Consider the following 22,805-nt stretch of genomic DNA (forward strand, 5'->3'; position numbering starts at 1 on the left):
AGCGTCGAAGATTTTTCAAGAAAAAACTCATTGAATCGAAAGTCAAAAGAAAAGAAAACTTGGCAAAACATATTGCATTTAAATGGAAAGCTAGGCAGAAGTTTAATCCTGATAGAAATGGGGAATGAGACGTGGAGTTCAATCTTTAATAAAGCAAAATTTGTAGCTTGGATTTCCCACAAGAGTTTTACGCTCAAACATCTTGAATTTCCCCGTCGGAAACTCTACGCCTCATTAGGCCAGCAAAGGCGCAACATAATTATGGAAAAAAGTTAAAAAAGAAACAAATAGGAGACACCCACACCACAGCAAGAAGTGTATAACAATAAGCCTCCATCTCTGTCTCTATCGCTCACTCGAAGAGGCTCCTTAATCAGGGCAAGCGACCTGCAGTTGAATGTCCTTTTTATGCCACAACATGAACACAGGACGGAGGGACGTACGAAGTGCCAGTGCCAAAGCACGAAGACAACTTTGAAAAGGTTCCATTATGAGGCCAAGACTTTCCTTTTTTTGTATTTTTGTTTTTTTTGTTGTTTCCATAAGACGACTTTTGGCTTTAAGCGCCTTTTCTTTTTGCACCTTTTTTCCAGTTTTTTCTCAGGAATTGAGTGGAATGAATGTTCTTTGTCTGTCGTTTTGTTAGGGTTTCGTCCTAGGGCGCGCAGACAAACAGTAAACAGAATCCCATTCGATGGTAAATACGAGGTACATCCATCCGTTCCTCAATCCATCAATATGTTTCTGTATTTGTTTTGATGGGGCACTCGATATGCTGAACTTTTCTATTTGGTTGTGGGTTTTGGCAACAAGTTTTTCCCACAACAAATAAATAAACATTTTTCCATGTCTAGACGAAGTTTTTCATTGGAATTATAGCAGGGAGCATATGATATAGGGGTGCGATAGGTAAAAGTTTATTAAATTAAGGTTTGGTTGCTTATTAGGCGTTTGGAAGGAACTGCAGAGCAGCAAAATATTTATGTTTTAAATCATTTTCAAATATAACTTTTCCACCACCAAAAAAAATCTACAAAGCTTTTCTGCTGTCACACATACATAGATGGCGCTTGCGCCATGTGTAAGCTTTCACCACAAGCAAGTTTTGAAACTTTAACCAAGACAAAAACCACACAAATTGTAGACTGGCGCCCCAGCCAACTTTGACGGCAAGTTTATGAAGTTTGGCGCTAGTTTACAGGTAGGGCAGAATTTCGGACTGCTTCAGTGCCCGGTTTAGCATCCGATCCAGGACCTAGCCTCAATGTCACCATTTAACAGTCAGCACTCTAGACTTTAATAAACAACATTTTTATTTGTGGCCTCTCCTCTTCTGGAGGAAAACTACAAATAAATGCTTGATGGCTTCTGCGCATTCGTTCGTTTATCTGGTTAAATCATATATTTATCAACATTTAAAAATAATAGCGATAAATGAAATCTACGTAAATGTTTCGTTGACAAGATAACTTAAACTAATAAATTTTGAGCTGAAAATATACAGAGAGATTTATAGAGAGAGAGAGAGAGAATAGATTTTCATGATTAGTAATTTGTACCGCATTTCGTTTGCGTTTCAGATGCTTAAAGATTAACGAATGGAAAGTGTACACAATGTGGTTAAATTAATTATTTAATTAAGAGCATAATTAAGGGTAAACATACATGTAAAAAAATCATTGGCACAAGTTGCAGTCAAAATTAACAATTAATTAAGTAAGAAAACAAAGGAAATTGCTGTTATAAAAAAATAAACATTATTTTTTGCCACTGTTAGGAAGGAGCAGTTTGATGAATGAAAATAAAAAACAAAATACATTTTTGCACAGTGGTTCGAAACGTAATCAATGGTACAACTTATCTTAGAAATTGAGAATACTTTTGGTTCAACTTAAACTAAAACATAATTCTTTAGATATTTATAATAAATGGAAATTTTGTAAGTGCACTTTGTGGCGGTATATAGCATATACAATATATATAAAAATTAATATAATTATTCATAATTCAACAAACAACAGTAACGTGTGGCAGCCACACACAACCAATCTGTGAGTGTGCATGTGGAAATGATCACATCTCTCAGGCAGCGAGCGCAATTGCAATAATGATAATCACACCAATTACAATCAGGCACAAAGTGAGCAAATCGTTGGGTGTAATCAGGCCCACGGTGCAGGCGACAAATACGTGCTCGAGTGTCGTCAAACCGCCTAGTGCCGCGGCGCCACCAACTGCCGCTGCAGCTGCTGCTGCTGCTCCTGCTGCTGGTGCCACAGTGCGTACTTCACCAAAGACTGACAGCGCCTTGGAGCTGGTGGTTGGCTGCTCCTCCTCCTCCTCAGCCGCCGCTGCCGGAAGTCCTTTGCGCGTCTCACTTACATCGCCACTGCTCTTGCCCTGCTTCTCCAGCGGTTCATTCTCATTACGTGCTGAAGTATCGTTAATTGGTATATCATCATCGCTGTCGCTGTCGATCGATTGGTTGGCTTCAGCGGCTACTGGTGTCTGGTGTTCTGCTTCCATTTCTTCTCCCACTTTGGTTTCATAATTGAGTTTCACCTCGGAAATGCTTAGGTTGAGTGCTGGAGTCTCGTAAACGATGCTCTTGCGGCGTGGGAACTGCCCGACAGAGTCGCATTCGTCCAGACTTAATTCGTTAAATTCGGTTTCGTTAGGTTCCATCTGTTCTAGTATTTCTTCAGTTTCTTTCAAGCTCAATTCTACCTCTTCCAAAACAAATCTGCAATCATTTAGTAAAGTTTCGTCAAGTTGTTCTTCGTCATTGTTTTCTTCGTTAAGATTTTTTTCGTCAGGATGTTCTTCGTCCAGTTTACGTTCGTCAATTGTATCTTCGTTCAGGTTTCTTTCGTTAATTGTATCGTCGTCAAGTTTTCTTTCGTCCAGTGTATTTTCTTGTATCTTTAACGTCTCACACGCTAATTTGTAAACCTCTTCGCTCAGACTAATAGTTTCGTCAAGTTTCACATAACTTTCCAGACTTTCTTCAGATTCTTCGTTATCCGTTACTTCGCTTGAACTAATTTCAACCTCAATTACAATATCTTCCTCGAGACTATTATCAGTGAGAGCATCTTCCTCAATTCTTAGCTCTGCTAACCCACTAATTTCTTCAGAAACTTCTACACTTTCCGCACCCCTTTCGTTCAGTTCAAGTTCCTCTCTCAGGCTCTCTAGCAGCTCTTCTTCTGTGGGCAAACGTGGAAACCCATCCTCCCTAGCATTTAAATCTCTAACTCTCACTGTTTTGGCTGTATCCGTTTGCTCCTCTTCATCGGTGGTGGATTCTTCTGATGCACTGATGGACACCTCCGAGACATAGTGTTCTCGCACCTCAAAGCGACTGTTGTAGGTTGTCTGCAGCTCCAGCGAGGCATTGGCATGTTGGTTGTGATTCCCACCCAATGGATAGTCGGTGAGGCTAACATTACCAGAGTCTGGATTGGAAGAGACCTCTTCCTCCAAAGAACTCAATGAATCAAACTGGGTTTCCACGCCAATAGCTGCCTCTGAAAGAGTGGATATCTCTGCCGTCTGGGCCTCCTCTTCCAAGACCAGTGGCTGCTCTTCATCCATCACAATGCGGATTTTACTCGCGTAGATGCGATTAAAGTTGGGCGATAGCTTCAAGGAGCTGCCCTCCATGTCTTGATCCACATCCTGCTCCTGTTCTGGTATCGTTTCTAGCTTATAATTACAAATACTACTACAATTGCTAGCACTATCGTTAGAGGATGTGTTTGAGGATGTGGGGCTGGTAGTAACATCGCTTGCAACATTCAAAACTCGATTAGTGGCGGAGGAGGTAGTAGCTGTTGCTGGGGGCATAGCGGGAGCATTAGTAGTGGCGGATGCGGAGGCGAAGGCGGTGGAGGCTGTGGAGGCTCTGCGGGCTGCGGGCGATCCTTGGGCATCTCCTTTACCTGTGTGCTGCTGCTGCTGCTGTCGATGCTTCCTTTGTTTGGGCTGCTCTTCGATGCCAAAAATGGCAGCCAGCTCCTCGCTGGAGTTGTACTGCGACGGCGATGAGGATGTGCCTCGCACGGGCGTCAGCTGCAGCGGCTGTGGCGACACGGAGGAGCACGAGGCGGTTGTCTCCGGATTTGTCTCCCGTGGGTTGGTGGTGCAACTGCTGATCGTATTCGTATTATTGGTAGTGCTCATGGTGCTATTTGTGGTGTTATTCGCTGTGGTGGACTGCACATCGTACGATGTGGTGCTGAATGTCTTGATGGGATCGGTGCTGGGTGCATGATAATCGCTGCTCTGTGACTTGATGTAGTCGCTCGAGGAGTACGGATTGAAAGAGGTAATGCTCGAGGACAACAGGCGACTGGCAGTCGAGGGACTCGATGATTTGGCCAAGCAATCGCTGCTGCTGCTGAAAGAGCTCGCTGTGGTGCTCACATTCGGTGGACAACTGCTGCCGCCTCCACTGTGACTGTTGCTGTTGCTGCCACTCGTTATGCTGGGGGCAGTGGTGCGCTGATCATCGGTGGTGGAGCCTGAACCGGCCGTGCTGCCCTTCGCCTGACGCTCACACTCCTGCATGATTTTGTCAATCTCCTCGAGCGTCTCTGGAACGGTAGAAATGAGAGTGGCATCAGCCCCAGCAGCGTCGTTGGCTGGTGCAGCGTTTATATTACAGGCAGCCGGCAGATTATCGTAGTCCGGTTGCGGTGCCTCCGCCAATTCACTGAGTTGCCGCATGCAGCGGCGCGCAATATGCTCCATCTTCTCCGATTGTATGGGATCCAGTTTCTTGATGAGATTCGGCATCACCAGATGCTCCGTCTGTGCTGCTCCTGTGGGCTGCTTCACCTGCCGTGCCTCATGTACTATCACGGGTGGCTCTGTCGTCACAATATCCTTCAGGATCTTCTCGCACACGGCATTCGCCGCCTCGGACACCTCATCGATGGCGCGTATGAGTTTTCCCTCCTTGTGAAGCTTCCTTTGTGGTTGCATCTGGTATTCCTCCTCCTCCTGTCCCGCATCGGGCAGATTGTCCAGCAACATTTGGCCGCATCTCTTGGCCGCCTTGGACACGGCATCGATCTCTTGCAGTTCATTCTCAAGTTTCTGCTGCTCGGCATTCAGTTTGGGCCTCGCGGCTGTAATCAGCGCTTCCCTGCGCAGTTCATGAAGTTCTTGGCTCAACTTGATGCTGCTCGCTTGGGCATCCTGCGCGATTTTGTTCAGCGCATCATCGAGGTGCGGTTCCGGTGTGAGACTCTTCCGGGGCGCGGCCACAGGCGGTGCCTTTGGTGCTTCCTCCTTGGCGATCAAACGCTCTGGCAGGTGGGCAATGGCACCGCCCTGACTGGGATGACGAAAGGGTATGGCATGGGTTTTCTTTTGCACCGCTTCCATCTCCTCATCCTGGGCTTTCAACTTCCGCAGCAGATCCAACGTCGCTGGTATGTCACTGGTGGCCTCCGCCTGCAGATTCGACATGCTGCCCGCTCGCTCAATGCTCTTGGTCAGCTCCATGTAGCTCCTGAGATCCCCACCCGATGGTTTGGCTGCATCTCGATGGATCAGATTGTAGATATTCGCGGACTGTGTCCGTGTGGCTCGCTGTTTCTTTTGCATGGGATAGTGGAAGCTGGATTTGGGTCCTGGCGGATCCTTGCGCAGCGCACGCACTGCCAGATCGTCCTTCACGATGTCCGGGGAGGTGCTCTTCTTCTTCTTGATCACTCTTATGGGTTCCACGTGCAGATAGTCCGACTGTGGGGCAGGCACAATGGGACCCACGGGTATGCCAAACGGTGGCTGCCGCTCAGACGAACGATGCTGCAGATTTGCCAGCTGCAAGTTCCTGTACGCCACATCATCACGCACAGGATCTGGCTCGCCTGTGGGGGAGTCCTCATCATCGTACTCATCCGCATGGGCCAGCGCGAACTTCTCAAAGTCACTCGGAGTGGGCACGCGCATCTTGGGCGCGGCAGGAGTCTCCATCTGTGGCATCTCTGGCACTTCTGCTTTCGTTTCCTGTGGCTCTGTGAGTCCCAGACTCTTGTAAATGGCCTCCAGCTCATTGATGGCCTCCTCCAAGTTGGCTGGCTTCTTGCGTGGGAAATACACAGGCGCCGCAGCGGGCAGGCTCTGCTTCCTTTCGGGATAGACTGGCGGTGGTGCCTGCTGGTGTTGCTCTCGCTTCTCGGCCACATATTCCTCGTATTTGTTGGGCAAATCCTCGCCAGATCTACGCTGATAATGGTGCGGCATAGAGTTGGTCTTGTGCACAACATCTCGATGCCTAATTTCCACATAATTTGGTTTTATCTGCAGACTGCCACACACGACAGTATCCTGATCGGGCAGCGGATTGGCTGCGGGAGCTGGGGCGGCCGTTCTCTTGGGTTTCAGCACCTCCGAGTACATGGGCATGGGATAACCGCCACGCATTTCGCTCAAACGGGAGCTGGAAATGGAGCGGGGTTTGAGTATGGGCTGTGGTGCCGCTGCCGCCGCTGCTGTGGGTAGTCCACTCTTTGAGGTTCTCAGCATTCCACTGGAGGGTGGTGTTGCCTCCTGCTTGTCCGCCTCCATCATGTGTATGGGCTTGCGGGAGCGCGGTGTGGCATCTGCCACATAGTGAAAATCAATGCCATTTGGCAGGGACTGCTTGCCAGGATTGGCATTCCGCTCCGACCGAGTGATGAACCGTCGATGATGCTGCTGTTGGCTCACTGGCGGCGCACTGGCTATCGAGGAGCTGGGCTGAGAGTTCAATGAATGCACCGATTGATAGTGCGGCGCTGGCTGCCATATTCTGTCGTCCGACACACACCTGCCGCTGGTATCAAAGGCATAGGAAACGGGACGCAAATCGCCCGAGCTGGAGCCCACGGCATGCACACGTCGCAGTGGATCTCGTGGTGGTGGCGGCGGAGGCAGAGGCTTGCTCTGCATCCTGCCATTCACATTCTGCAAGTGGATGTGACTGTCGTAGCTGATGCTGCGCTTGCCATCGCTCTGAAACGTATTCTGTAGCGGCCTCTGCGGCGGCTGCTGCTGCTGCTGTTGTTGTGGCTGCCACTGGACATACGCGGCACTCGGCTGGTAGATGGACAACGGCAGTGGCTGCGTTTTGTAGCGCTGGGGATTGGGCAGCGGTGGCACACCGCCATGACTCTGCTCGCCATCGCGTGAGAGTCGCTTGTAGTAGCGTTCGTTGCGTGCCGCACGACTGCGGCGACTGTTCTGCGACTGCGACGGGCACTGGGACTGAGCGGAGCCCTGCATCAGGGCGTGCCCGCCACTGTGGATGCTCTCGTCGCTGCGGTACTTGGAGAAGGTCGAAGAGTTCAATGAGATCAGCTCCTCCTCGGCGCTGGAGTGATGCACGCCCGGGGGTTTCCTCTGAGCAGAGCGGGACTTGCCAGCCATGTGCTGTGGGTGTGGCTGCGGCTGTTGTTGCATGAGCCCCCGCCGGTCCAAGGAATTACTCATCGATCGATGATAGTAGCTTGGTCCTGGTTGATTTTGGTAATACGGCTCCGGCTGATGCTGTATTGTCTCCACCGGCAGGAAAAATTCATTGTCTATGGAGTGGGAGGGATGTGGTGGTGGCGGTGGCGGCGCTTGCTCCTCGTATCTGCTGCTGCCTCTGGAGGCAGCGGATTTCCCAGGCTTTACCTTGGGCTTGCCACTGCCCGTCGACTGTCGTTGGGTGGGCACAAAGCCGGCCTTGCGATCCTCCTCACTGGATGATGGACTGCACTCTGCTGCATCCTTCTTCTTGCCTCGAAATAGTCGGCCAAAGGACCATTTCTGTTTGTGGGACAACTGCTGGGAGGAGCCCCCTATGCTCCCACCATGATTGCCCCTCAATCGATCCATCTGCTGGTCCTGCTCCTGATCCTGCTCCTCCTCTGCTGCTGCTGCTGCTGCTGGCTGGTAGTTCTCCTCGTAATTCTGGGTATAATGAATGTCCGCTTTGGTGGATATTAGTTTCGTATCGTTGTGCCGTTCATCTGTTAGCTGCAGCTCCTTGGGCAGCGGCAATTGTGGCCGCCAAGTGGTCTGAACAGTCTGCAAAAAAGCAAAAAGGAAACACAAAGATTAGTTTTATTTTTACTTTTTGCTCAACAGCTTAAACGGAATCGTAGATAATTTATGTGTAAACATTATGTTTTATTTGCACTTAAAGGGTAGGCAGAGAGAGAGAGAGAGAGAGCAGAGGGGACAGGGGAAGCTTGGTTCATTGGAAACTTAAGATAAGATTGTGTCTGAAAGGTCTTTTGGGAGATAAGACAGCGAACAAATAGTCCGCGAGAAACTTTAACGATCTTTTGTGGCTGCGTTTGTATCTGAATGATAGCTGTGTGTGCTTTTAACGACCTCAGCGCACGTTTACATGACAACTAGAAATACTAGAAATATATGATCTTAACTGGTGCTTAAGCTAACAGGGTCGTTGGTCTCTCATGAGGCTGTAAACGCTTTGAAGACATGATCTTTGTGGCTCTAAATGACTTCTAAATGGACAACTTTCTCAGCGTATAAGATCTATATTCCTATTTCGATTTGTTTCCAGTCTTGGATACATTTTGCACATTTTTCTAAGCCTTTTCTTTTGCCATTTTTCTGCACGTACTTTTTATTATTCATTAAATGTGCATACAGCTCCCACGCGTTGCTCCAAAGTTGATTTCAATGCAGAGCGGAAGAGGCTCATTACAATGATAATTATCCACACAATTTGTACATTTAGCAAAGCTCTTGGCAAGCTGACTTAAGAAAGGTCTTATCTGTGAGTAATTGTTGGTTGTCTTGGGAATTCTTCGAAGCCATTTGCTGGCACTACTTTATGATCCATCAAAGCTTCGATAGTGGCACTTTCCATCATTCGATTGTCGCTCATTCATCGACATACGAAAACTGTTTAATCTTATCTGCAACTCAGTTTTTTTGTTGCTAATTAATTAATTTAATTAGACAGCGCTCTCCCACAATACAATTTCAATTTCTATTTCATGCCACGAATTTTGTATCTTTTTTTTTGGCGGATATTAGGCAAAAATAAACCAAATTGTGTGTGAAATGTCGAATTTAGGTCTGTTTCTTTTTAAAGCGGGGCGAATATCATTATGATATTTGTTTATACAGAAAAGCTCCCCCTCTCTAGGCTGTGTAGATCTCTGGATGCATCATTTCCGTTGCTGACGCCATTGAAAATATCATCCGAATAATATGAAGCAGATCAGGCGACCAACCGCTGAAGCAATCGAACAACGCAAAGGGCAACACTTGTCTCGGGCATGGAGTGGAGTCTAAACAAAAATAACAAAAGGAAACATAAGCATCAGAAGAGAGCTTATTGTTTGTTGTTGAATGACATTCGATATGGCCGGATACTCGATATGGTTTACATCTGCAAAACGAAAGACCAAGATCCACACTTCAATTTGTCATCGCCAATAATCCACTCCATGTGGATGTTATGGCTGATTGAAAGATCACTAAAAGATGGAAGTTATGGCTAATTGAAAGTTCAATCCATGTGTTGCAAATGCAACGATCACAGATCCATAAAGAATATCACTTGAACAACGATTGCATCGAATTTGATGGCAAAGATCGCAACGTTCCAGCTCTTGAGACATTTCAAACTCTCATAAAAACGAACACAAAAATGTTGAGAACTTTTCAACAAAACTTCTGCCCATCAAACACATGTCATGTCTTTGTGGTCATGTCAGGCCCTGATTTACGAATGGAAATTTACCCCTAAATAGATTTTTGTTTGTGTGAAACGTGATTCAGCATCTGCTTAAAGTAATTTTATAGTTTAAATTTATAAACTATATTTATGTAAATTACATGGGAAATATTTCGCTAGGGGTTAGCGGAATTTATGGGTCTCCTAAACAGCTGCGTAATGTCGGGCATTTTGCCAGTAAAAAAGTTTGAGAAAAAAACCTATATAGAGGCTGAAAATCACACATACGCACGGTCCGAATCTATGGCGTAAGCCGAACCAGAAAAAAACAACAATAGAAACGTATATCAAACGTATGCCGGGGGAAACTATCTATAAATAATCACACGCCAACTCCAGGCTGCGCGAAAAAAAAAGCGAGAATCCACAGAAAAGGCATTCGGATTCCACAAACTCAAATGGCGAATCCCCAAAAACAGACCAAAAGAAGTGCAAAAAAAAAATGTGGAAAAACTTATAAATAAAACGGATGGTCTAAGACACAGTACGGGAATTATGTGTGCGATGGCTATAGCTACTATAACTCAGATACAATCCGTTCTGCGATCCGTTGCGACGCCGCTCTCGAAACGAACGATTCAAACCGACACGAGCACGGGCTTTTTCTTGACTGAAAGTAAAGGAAAAACTGTGTGCGATCGATCCAATGCGATGCGATACCAAAAGCTTTACACACAAGAAGCTCCCTCCCTCTGGGCGTAAGAGAGCAGCCGAAAGAACTTAAGAGAGCTACAGGCAAGTGGTGGAAAGGGGTGGGTTGGGTCTAAGAGAGAGTGCGCAGAACTTTACATGGGGAAGGCGCGTGATATGATGTAGGGCGGAGTGTAGTGTAGGATTCCCTAGGGCACAGAACTCAATTAAGTAAACACAAAATTGAAATTAAATTGATTTTTTCCCTTTAGATTTTGTTTGTATTTACGATCATTAAAAGTGTATTAGTAATGAGTGGAGCGGGGGGTAAAGTCAATGAACCTTTAGGCGCTCTAATTAAGACTGAAAAATACTATAGATAAAACTCATGGAGAAAAAGAATCAATTCAGGTGAAGGCGTTGCCAAGCTCCTCCCTCTCCCTAGAGGGAGAAATGTGTCACCTTTTTCCTGAAACGAGAACGAGTACGATTTTGTGGGTCTGTCTGTCTGTTTGCTGGCCGATTAACAGCATCATTAATGTCAAGATTCATTTTGGTTCTGCCTCGGAACTCAACTTCTGGGGTTATGAATGTTTTCCCCCAAAAATAGCCGATCGAAGATTGCTCTACTTTTGTCAAATAAATATGCCAGAATGAATCATTTCACCAACATTTTACCTAATGCAATTAACTTGAGGTAAAAAAAAATCGAAAACAAAACGAAAATATTTAGACAGCTTGGAAAACAGAAACCGAAAGAAAGAAGAGCAGCAGAAGAACGATTCGAGTGCTATGCGGAAGATGTTTGTGCTTCGAAGGCAAAAACTAAAGTGCATGCCGCACCGTAAGTGGGTGAAATCTAATATTAGATAGACATTTTGTAGATACTACCTATATATATTTAGAGTAGCATCCGAATGTAACAGGCAGATATGGGTCAGAGTATCTCAGGAGTTTTGATGCGTCTTCTTTCCACACCTGAAAGCCAGCCGCAACCTTGGCTGACAAAATTCTCGGAGAGAAAAAATGTTTTCGCTCTCGTATATCGAATAAAAATTAATTTTAATTGGGTTTTGGCTTATTCACTCTTGATTTTTGGCAGCTGCGCGAGCAATTGAAAATGTTAATGAACTGGAACTCGATTATGCCAAAATATATATCAAGAAATTTAATTGCGAGTTTAATGACTTTTAATTTTGTGAAATTTTCAAACATACTTCGAAGCGAAGCAAACTCTCTGGATTGTCTGCTAAATTATTTATAAAATGTGGCAAACATCCGCTTGCAAAAGTCCATCTCCATCTCCACTTTAAAAAGAAGCTGAAATTCCGTAGAAATATCTGTGTCAGTGTGAAGATTATCGCACATATTATGCAAAAGAGGCAGAAATGAAGAAACATTTCTGACAGCAGCGGCAACAAGTTGTTTTTTCGCTTGGTTCGGGCGCTCCACTGTGGATTCTTTCACTCCTAATCTCCCAACAAACGACCGTCTCTGTCTTCTACTGGAAATTCTCCAGCTCCACCACCTCCACCGAAGCATGCATAATCTTTACTAATTTCTCGTGTCAGTAGAAAGGGTCAATGACAGAACTTCTCCACGACCGTTTCCCTCATTCCCTGGAAAACTTTGGGAAAAACCAACCATCTTCTCGCCCCCCCTACTTTTCGTATCGTTTTTCATTATTATTTATGCACAGCACGTGTTGCATTTCTGTCTGTGCCGTCGGTGGAGGGTGTCTACTGTTGTGGCAGCTCTCTAAACTGCAGCTGAAACTTGTGGCAGCTCCCTTCTAACTGCTGCCGTTGCAGCTTGTGGCACGGCCTAATGACGAGTGCGTGATATTGTTGCTATTTGTCTGTGCTCTGTTGTTCCTATTGTTGCGCCGGTTGCTGTAATGCAATGCCTTGCGTGAGTGCACCGCGGGGTAGGGCAGGGGAGTCACATATTCGAACCGGGAAGTAAATTCAGTTTTTCTCGCATAATTATGCATATTTTTTCGGGCTGTTCGTTTTTTTTTTTCTACATTAAAAGCAACCGAAAATATGTGAGAATTTGTTATGTTAATAAAAGGGTTTCAGGAGAGGGTTGGAAAGCCGTTTTTAAAGGTGGATTTTTCTAGAAATAATACTTAGACGTTAGTCGAAATTTATAATAATTATCTATGGCTTTGAGTGAGCAAAACTTTCTTCCACAATTTGCACCCGAACTTCATATTTTTCGGGCAAACTTTCAGCTATCATTCAATCAATATCTTATCACATAAACGCCAATCGATTGAGCCATCATTCACTTGACTAAACCCGTTTCCATTTACCTTTTTTCCATTCATACAAAAAAAGAAATCCAAAAATCCCACGACACCATATCGAATAACATAATGCTTACGCAAATCCCTTCAACAGTTTCGCGTAATTATGCAAATCTCTCTGTCTTTTATCAGACCCCAAACTAAATGCTACAAATTAGTTGCTTTTCCATGTCAATCCTCTAGCACAAAAGATCTTATAATATGACAAATAATTTTCATAAATTTAAATGGATATTTACCACCTGCTTGTTAGGGATCCCCAAAAAAGAGGAGAATGGAGCCGAGCGGCTTATGAAACGCACATTTCGGAGCAATTAAAAATCGATTTACATGCGAGAGTATCAAATGCTGATCTCTTGGCGTCTCAGCGAAGAGTCAGCCCTCTGGCGTTTGGATTTTCGGTGAAAATTAATGACTTCCAGTGAAAGTTGTTTTTGTATAACAAACACCGCACCGCATCACATGAAAAGTGTAAACCAATAGACGCGTACGCAGACGAGACTGAGGCTGAGAGGCACACACGCGGCACCCACAGAGCCCAAGATCTTTTTTGGTCAAAAAGTTTGTTTCTCGAGAAGAGGTCATTGGCCGGCAGCAGCAGCATTTGAAAATGAAAGCGATGGCACTTCTTTTTTTGTGGGTTTTGTGGCTAGGCTTATGCGTGCGGATATAATATGCAAAATATGGCAGCCACGCAGAATTTCTAATATTTTATATGTTTAAAGAAATTACACGAAAGAGGGAAGTGCTTTTTATGCCCCTGGGTGGGCTTGGGGGCTATCAGGAAAGTGTTTTCTGTTTTCATGGTCTGGTTAATGCTTTTTATGGAGAGTGGCAGATAACTTACAAAATCATAAAAATATGTTTGCCAAAATGATGAAGTAACGAAGTTTTTAGAAAGAAGATAGGCAAAAAATACTTTTAAAAATAAAATATTCAAATCTAAACCAACAGAATTATTTTTTCAACAAAAACCCTTCGTTGTTTAATATTGTGGCTGATCGGTTCGGGTATTTCCTCCTCCAATTAACACTTTTACACCCAAGATTGAACTGAAAGTTCAGCTACAGTGAAATGAATTGATTTTCTGCCTCAGTTCTGTTCTTCAATTAACACCCTGACATATTTGTCTGCCTTTGTGCTTGTGTAAATTCTTCTGAGGCAATTTCCTTATAGTCAAAGTCTTTGATAAATCTTTAAGCAAAGTTTATTTTACTTTGACGTCAAGTCGTATAATTTTTATGATCTGTGAGGCCCTACAGAGACGAAGCAAACTCCATTAAAGACACATTCTCTCATACAAAGCGATTTTTGTTACAGTTCCAACAGAGCGAAACATTTTTACTGCAAGAGAATGCATTTTTCCTGTTGTTGTTTTGTTTTTTTGCACGCTTTGAAGTCGCTTTAATTTGTTTGTTGTTTGTTTTTGCCTTGTTGTAGTGAGATTAACAAGCCATTAACACGTCGCAGTCGCCGTCTCAATCTCTGACGAAAGAAAGACCTGAATACTCTCAGACCCGAGACCTTGACCCACGCCCCAGAGCTTCCCAACACAATTTAGCGGAGGGGAAAAGACACAAAAGAGTTATGGAGCGGCTCTGCCCAATGTCATTTGGGGCGGAATTAATTATGGATTTGTTTAAGTCAATTGTTTAAAAATTATACAACAATTCGTGGATTCTGTTGGAACGCCAGAAAACACACACACAGACAGTCCAAAACGTGTGCATCTTCGTGCTGTGTTATTTGTACGTCTGCTATTTCCGTAATGTCTGTACTCTACACGAAATGGTTTTTGCCATGGCCCAAAAAAAAAAACGAAACGAGAAAAAGATTCACATCATCAGATTGTTTATAATGAAGACGAGTATATGTACATCCATATGTACAATTGAGCAGCACACAAATTAAGCCAGCAGCCGAATTGTGGAAGATGTTGGTAGCGCATTTTGTAGGTGCGTTTTCAGTGGAGATTTGGTTATAAAAATGTCGACTGTGAGTGGGGAAAATCAGTGATTTTTTGGATCTGGATCTGCTTTTACTTTTACTATTCTTTCGACCTGCAAAATCATTTAAAAAGTTGACAAAACCTCTGCCAAAAGAGTGACCAATGCATAGTTATTTAGCTTCTATTTCTTCTCACATCTTTCTGGGTTTTTCTTTCTTGTCTTTCCACATTCTCTGCATATACAGTTCTTCCTACATTTTTGGACTTTTCTTAATGTTTATTTTAAAAATTCTTATTTTGCAGCATATTTCCCATTCAATTTTCTTTACTTTTATGCAAACACAGACAATTTTCTTTACTTTTTCGTGCAAAAATCAAGAAGCAAATGAGTGTGTGGCCAAAGGCTAGCGAGCATATACTTTTGGCAGGCCACAAAATGTGCCAAAAAATTATAGAAAATATATAGAAACTATATACATAAATAAGATAATGCCGGCACGGGCTTTGGCTGTATATACACCTGAATGATTTGGCATGTCTAATGAATGATTCACTTTTTGAGTTGTTCGTTTGTGGGGAACCTGATTTCTGTGCGATCTGAGGGCAAGGCCAAGTTTAAAGAAAATGGTGAGAGGAAAGCAAAGATTGGCATGAGCTCAAGAATCAACATAAAACCATAAAACCATAAAAATTACAAGTAATTTCATGCAACAGAGAGGGAGGGAGAGACAGAGATCGAGTGAAGCGGCTTTTTGTGGTCAACATCCTTGCGGAAGCCGGCATTTTACATATCCGCTGGACAACAAAATATCTGAAAGCCAGCGCTACAAAGCCATAATTGAATGGAAAGAGATAATTACGGGGTTGAACACTGTGGGTACACTCTAGCAATCTTCACAGTCAATGGATGCCAAACAAACTGTGAACAGACCCACATACAGACACTAATACAGATACAAGCAGCAGCAGCAACAAATACAAATTGGATCGGGCGACAGACAGGCTCTGACAGGTGGTCTAGATTTGTATGGCCCAAGGTTCGGTTCGAGCCTTCATTCTGGATTAGTTGCAATTATTGTGGCCTCTTGACATTCTTCTTTATGAAAGCCAGCAGTCCAAACATTCCACACACTTAGCCCACAGCAATGGCTATTCCCATCAGCACCCGTACGCACTTATTGATTTTTGTGGGCTGCCCCTTTTACTGACATCGATTTGTCATCAAAAGACACAAAGATACATCATCGAACTTGCCCTTAAAGGGCTTCCAATTAAATTGAGCCACAGACAGGCGATATATTAACGAGTAAAGAGCAATAAACTAAGGGTTAAAAAACAAAAGCGAAAATAAAGTTCAACTAATTAAAAGACAGAGACGGACGAGCAGTTGGATATTTGATTTGGGCTTGGGTTTTGTTGTTTTTTGGCTCAACCTTTTTTCACTTAATTGTTATTGAACTTAATTGGATTTTGGAATTACTTGAAACAACAAAAGTATCGCAGAGGTCTAAAGGTCTATAAACGAGCAGCAGAAATCGGCTTGGAGGGGGTTTAAGGGACCAGCAATTGGCTTGGAGGGGGTTTCAGGCAACAGCTGTCATATGAGGGCATTTCGTGGAATGGCAGGGATCGTATGGGTGGTCGAGGGAAATCAAGGGAACCAACAAACACATCGGAAATCCAAGAAAATGCAAGAAAAAACCTGAATAAAACCAACAAATCAAAATACAACAATTGTTTTCGTTTATGTAATTGTAATTGTAATGCATCGAATATTGCTTCATTGGAGGTGTTGCTTTTTCTGTAGCTCATTTTTCTATTGAAAGATTCGAAATGGTATCAAAACAGAAATTGTTTACGAACAATTCGCGGTGAGGCAGCGAAAAATGCAATAAAAGTAGAGGCAGCCACACGGGTCTGGTCTGGTCTGTGGGGTTTCTGTGTAGAGTATAAAAGCTGTAGAAATAATCCATTGAAGCAAGCCAAAAGTACAGTGAAAACATGCTACAGAAGAAGATAAAATATATAAGAATACTCAGATATATACTGTGGAAACAGGAAAAAAATATCTCTTAGTCCACAGAAAATTAAAAGGCAATGGACAAACAGTAGCTAAAGCAAAATTCAGGGAATTGCAGGCCACACGAGTATTTCTCTCTAGCAGAACATGTTTATCGAATTTCTAGATCATGTCCCATCTTTAGATATCAATCTGTTCTTTTTGATTTCCCCATTTCATTGCAACACACGCTGGACCACACACAACATTTTCATTTTCTTTTTTCGTTTTTCTAGTATTTTTCCACTTAAACGCAAGAGATTTATGTACTCGTTTTTGCTCTACGGATCACGTAATAAATTTTATGATGACCACAAAATTGAGTCAGGGCAGCAGCAAAATTAGAGTAAATAAAAACAATGAAAAAACACTTGGAAAATGTTGGAAATATTTAGCCATACATCACAAAACAGAACTCTGGCTTATCGTTTATAAACGTAATTATTATTAGTAGTTTTTCCTGATAATTAGCACGATTATTCATTGCATTGCATATGTATAAAAACATATTTTCCCTTTTATCTGTGGAACAAAGAAAACAAATCAAAAATGCCATTTGAAATGCCATTCAAAATGGGAGACAGCGACAGACCTCCCTCCCAGCCATACATAAAATATACAACAATTACACAATGCTTTATGGTACGAAAACATGGGCCCATAAAAAAAGTCCATTTCATCAATGTCAGAGAGGCAGCGAGATATTCCCTGTAGATAGAGGCGGCCCCAGCCACCACTCTCCACTCTCCAACGATCTCCGCCTCTACCTTCCACTCTCTACCGATCTCCTACCACTGTTTCTCCCCTCCTACCCCTTCCGCTGACATGTGTCATGGGTCCATGGACATGGGGCATCAAAAAATCAGCATATGAAATGGTATTTTGTTGTTGTCCAAACCTCAAACACGTGCGGCACAAGCCACAGGCCACAAGAGAGTGTACAGAAACACACATTCGGAGTGCTTTAATCGAACATAATTATGGCCATTAACTTAACTTTTTTGACGTATTTCTTAGCCAACAATCGAAGGTCAATCCATTGGGTAGTAGCAGAGTTGGGGCACGGCAATGGCGGGGCCTTGTTCATGACTCTCTCGTGCGGGCCGAGCATTTGCATCGATTAAATTAAATGTAGATAAAATAGAAATAGAAATAGAAATATACTCCGTATTAATTGCTTGCCTCGCTCGATTCATGGCCTGGCCTCAGACAAAAACAAGTTTTCCTCGTGTGTTACGTTTCTAGAGTTTCCATTTCCATTTAAACTTGGAAATACTATACGCCTTAGCCGGCTGATTGGTTCCGAATTGTAACTAAAACTTGGGGTGCCTCAACTCGTGGAAACTGTCTTTTTTATGGGAATAACGCCTCCGATAAAAACACCTAAATAGATCCGACACGACTCCTCGTTATGGTTGAGGGAGCCACGTTTTAGGGCCACGCCTTTTGGCGGCATTGAACTTCAACCTCTTAAAATATTCAAATTATAGATAAGAGAAAACCAAAAGCCTTTGCCGCTCAAAACAATTGATAGGCCATGAAATGGGGCCCCCGTCAAAAGATAAATCATCCATGAAATGCATTTAGGGTTGACTTTAGCCAAGGGAAAGGCATCAATCGGTTGATTCCCCTATAAAAAGAAGTCATGCCCCTCAAAGAAAATGCCTTGGGGAGTAGCTACCCCAAAGAAAAATGATTGTAGGTGTTGTTTCCCCCAAAGAAAATGAATTTGGTGGATGTTTCCCCATGGAAAAATACAGAAAAACTAAATCCGTTGGAAAAACTGATGGAAATAAAAGAAAACAAGTGGGAAAACAGGTAGGAATCAGGAACAATCGGGGAAATCAAGTGGAGGAGTGCCATCAAAAAGTAGACACTTTGTATTCTTTCTTTTCAAGGAATTACTACAGATTGCTCTTCCCTCTCTCTTTTCTCCATCAGGGTCTCTTCAGGTAGCTCAGCCTCAGTCCTTCCTCAGGGTGTGGTTCCCTTTGTTTTGCTTCAACCTCAATAAACCTCAGCCGAATTTGAACTGTTTCAAAAGGTTCAAAGGGTTTGCATGCCATTTAATTGCGTGTTTCGGTGCTACGGGGACTTAAAGGTAATTAAATTGATACATATTTCATGTCCAAAGGAATGTCCAAAGGAATGCGGAATAATAAGGAATTATATGGTCAACGCCTCAATAAACAATACACCAAAACTACAGCTCAAAGGCCGAGGGACGAGCGGACGAGCTTCAACATAAATAAAAAGGAAGCGAGTGAAAAAAGGGGAGTGTAGGATTCAGTGTAAATAAAATCCAGCGGAATCCTAAACCGTAAATATAATGGAGACAGTGACCAACCGAGCCGAACCTCAAAAAGTAATCAACGAAATTCCTTAAGGCTTAACGCTGCTCAGTGAAAAAGAGATCAAATGGCAACGAACCCAAATTACCAGACGGGACATTTGAGCATCGAATACTCTAATTACATTTCGTGATTGAAAATCTAGAGCAAAACCATATCAATGTCAGCAAAGATCTTGTTGCAGTCTGGTTTAAGGGCGCAAAATGGAGCAGAAATCAAAGTTCTAGCATAATCTTGCAGGCTTCAATAAAAAATAATACAAATACAAATAATTCTGGAAAATATGTCGCATTTTTTGGTCCCTTCTGTCGTCTGCTATTGATGTATGACTCCACTCCAGTGTCTGTGGCAACGGGAGGAACCTTATCGACTGCCTGCCTGCACCAGCAGAGATCATTTGTCAATGTGTCAACTGTTGCTATTGTTTCTGGTGTCTGCCTGCCTGCCCCCTTCGTGTGGCATCTTCCACAATGTCTCGTCGCATATTTGAAATCTGAGCAATGGAAATTGAGTAATACCCTCCGACCGACTGAGAGGGGTCGGGGACTGAGATTGGTTAGCCGAGATTAGCGGCCGAGTGATGCGGCATTTTATAATGGAAAGAATAAGAATGATGGGGCATGTTAAGGGGATTGGCTCTTTGCCTTTGAAAATGAGTGGCACGGGCAGAGGCGGAGCAGGCAGCATCATGCGATGGAAAGATACTCACACACATACTTTGGAATGTATCTTTTGACAAGGCCGGTAGCGAGGAGGGAATGCAGATCAAGATTAGTGTTAGAATGGATGAAAAAGTCAAAGAGTACAGAGATTTTAGAGGCTTTAATTAAGGATAGGAGCTTTGAAATCAGCCGAAAATGTGAGTTAAAGCTGAGCAGATTTCAGCAGAGCTTTCATCTAGGTCTAAGATATTTTTCAAGCATAAATAACCACTTTTGGCAGCATTTTTCTTCTCAAAAATTTATATTTTCACCGATTTAACTATTATAATCTTCATATTTAATTGATCTTACAGCTATTTCTACAACTTTTCAACCAAAGTATGACTCCAAATTAAACAAAAAATTGTCATTGAATAAACAACAATAATAATTGAGTAATGTCTCATTAATGTAATGAAATTAAACCATTTTTGGTTAACGAATTTCTGTGCACTTGACACCTGAAGAGTGTCGTCACCTGTCGCAGCGAAGCAAAACCAACAAAAAACAGAGAGAAAACCTTTCACAATGTAGCCCGAAATTGGTTATACAATTTACCATTTAATAGTAAATGGCTGGCACCCAAAAGGAGACTTAACATTGAACCATGGATAATTTCACACGATCCACAGCAAAAGAGACAGCAAAAGCCACGCCAGAAAGAGAGGAAAAGACAGCAAGAGAGTGCGCAATAGACACCCAAAGAGAGTGGCTGATAGGTGGGAGAGATGTTGATGGGACACCCACCTCTTTTTGCTCCACGAACTAATTGCAGGTGGGCCTCGGTAAACGAGTGTTGGCGTTGGCCAAAAGCAAAAAATATTTCATACAATTTTCTGCTCCCATTGTGGTTTTTGATTTACGTTCAAGTATTTATTTTGACAACAGCAGGCCCAAAACGAGACTTTCAAAAATCATCAGACGAGAGACGTTTTTGTGCAAATCATTTACCAAATGCGAAAATTGGGTTAATTGTAATAGTCTTTGAACAGCAGTCTATAAACGGGACCCAAAGAATATTTGTGGCAGAGAAATATTCAAAGCCAGAGAGAGGGAGAGAGCAGCAGCGGAAACCGATCTGCGAAGCCTTGAAAATGCATTTGGGGTTTGCGGTTTTGAGGCCCGGCCCGAGATACTGAATGAAAGTCATCCACTTTGTCTGAATGGTTGAGTAGAGCCGCAGAGAGATGCCACTACTGTACAGAATGCTGATTAGAATACAGCAAAGAGTTAAAGATACGCTCAGGTAGGTAAATGGGCAAGTGGATCAGGTTTGCCCTGAAACTGCGGGGATGTCAGCGCTTTCTTTGTATTAGAAAAGATTAAATTTGCCAGAAATCCAGTCAAGAATCATCTCCAATCAAAGAATAACGCATAGTCGCTGCTTTCATCGAAGATTAAAAGATTCTTTAACTAAAAACTACAAAAAGAAGAATAATCCACTAAGATTTTCACTTCATTAAGCGAAGTTTTGTGTAGAGAATGGACGGGCACCACCGTTAAATAGTTTCTTCTGTGCATTCCTTTCATTTTGGTATTTCTGTAATTTACTTTGATTAAATGCATTGATCATTAAGCGTTCGTTTCGATTCGTTCGTTTCGTTTCGTTCTACCCAAACGAAAAACTAGTTTCTAGAACGGAGACCCAAAAGATAGCGGCAGCTTCCTGCCGTCGTCAAAGCCAAAAACTACAGCAACAACAACAGAAAACCATTTCGTTGAAGGTAAGCCACATTTTCAAAGAAAACACACAATGAACTAGAGGAGACACCTGCTGCTGGTCCAAGTCCAAGCCGTTAGCTGCCGCAAAAACACAATGGACCCCAGAGTCCAACTCAGAGTCAGTCTCTGCCTCAGCCGCTGCCTTAGCCCCTGGGTTGAATGAATGGCTGTGTGGCTATGTGGTATGCAACCTGTAGATATGCCGCTTTATAATTGCATGAACCGCTTGCCGCTGCTGCAGCCGCCTGACCCACTTTATGCACCGAAAAAACCAAACTCTTTGGTGCGGAGTTTACTGCACCCGCAGCCCAAAAACAATCATTGACTTTGTATGCACGTAAATTAGTGGCAAGTATATCCAAAAACCCGCATGAAAGAACCAACTTAAACTCTGTTGAACTTTAAGCACACATTTTCCACAAAGTAAACACAACTTTTCCATCAACATTTGACTTTTTCAGTCACAGAAAATTAGTTAAAGTTCCCTTTTCCATCTTTGCCCTCTAAATTTAAGTTTTATTTCTTGCAAAATTATGGAGGCATTGCGCAAACGCATCTCGGGCTTCTTCTTCAAGGTGGAGCCATCGAATCCTGACGAACCAAATCCCAAGGAAATACTAGAATTTGTGGAGAAGCAACGGCGGGAGGAGCATGAGAAATCCTTGGATGAAACTGGCTTCGGTATGGATCAAAACAAATCTAATCGTGAAACCCCAATAGATTCTGTGGAACCTTTAGCTTCTGCGGAAAATCCACCGGATGAGGGTTTCCATTTGCCGCGTTTCTTGTGGCCGCGAGAGCCCACAGCAACCGACTCGAATGGCATCGACTACCAACTGGAGTTTGTCAACTTTGTGGAGCGAAATACGCCCAAGGGTTTCCCCCAGAAACTCAACGATATGCTGCCATACATGGCCGCGGGTTTCGTTGCCTGGCCAGCCTATTGGCTGTATCGTGGCTACCAGTGGCAGCACAAAAGGAACACGGAACGGATTGGCTTCTATATACAAAGGGTGAGCAAAGAAAATGATCTTAAAAGATGGTTTAATTGATGGGAAAAATATCAGAAAATACTGACTAGTTCATGCATATAAATTACCAATGCAAACTCCTTTATTTTCTTCTCTTTAAAGACCCATCAACAGGCGAAACTCATTCAGGTGGCCATTCTGGCCGCAGGGCTCATGATGGCCTTCACGGGACACCACTCGGGCAACATACTAAAGGTCCACGATGTCGACTATAAAAAGGAGGAAAACCAGGAAAAAGCAGACTCGGACTAGCACCAGAGTAAGCCTGTTCATAGTACTCCCCTGTGAGTGTCTA

At 43.3% G+C, this 22,805-nt stretch overlaps 2 protein-coding genes across 11 annotated transcripts in view; one reads left to right on the forward strand and one right to left on the reverse strand.

The window, feature by feature from the left end:
* The window catches only part of LOC117895585 (supervillin), a 125,977-nt gene that overhangs the window by 89,069 nt on the left and 14,103 nt on the right, over nucleotides 1-22,805 (reverse strand). For 6 of the 10 annotated variants that reach the window (XM_034803320.1, XM_034803323.1, XM_034803321.1 and 3 more), the window contains exon 2: nucleotides 3,945-8,067. In XM_034803320.1, coding sequence (XP_034659211.1) covers nucleotides 3,945-7,875 — 3,931 coding nt within the window. In that variant the 5' untranslated portion in view covers nucleotides 7,876-8,067. Of the gene's footprint in view, nucleotides 1-2,056; nucleotides 8,068-10,245; nucleotides 10,344-22,805 lie in introns of those variants that run through there. The other 4 variants (XM_034803319.1, XM_034803322.1, XM_034803325.1 and 1 more) reach the window with 4 other exon arrangements.
* LOC117895593 lies at nucleotides 528-22,769 on the forward strand. The gene is made up of 3 exons (XM_034803343.1): nucleotides 528-543; nucleotides 21,987-22,492; nucleotides 22,613-22,769. Exons 2-3 carry the CDS (start codon nucleotides 22,013-22,015, stop codon nucleotides 22,760-22,762), a joined length of 630 nt encoding a protein of 209 aa, XP_034659234.1. The 5' UTR covers nucleotides 528-543; nucleotides 21,987-22,012; the 3' UTR covers nucleotides 22,763-22,769.

The sequence above is a fragment of the Drosophila subobscura genome, chromosome J (assembly GCF_008121235.1).
Source record: "Drosophila subobscura isolate 14011-0131.10 chromosome J, UCBerk_Dsub_1.0, whole genome shotgun sequence".
Lineage (NCBI taxonomy): Eukaryota > Metazoa > Arthropoda > Insecta > Diptera > Drosophilidae > Drosophila > Drosophila subobscura.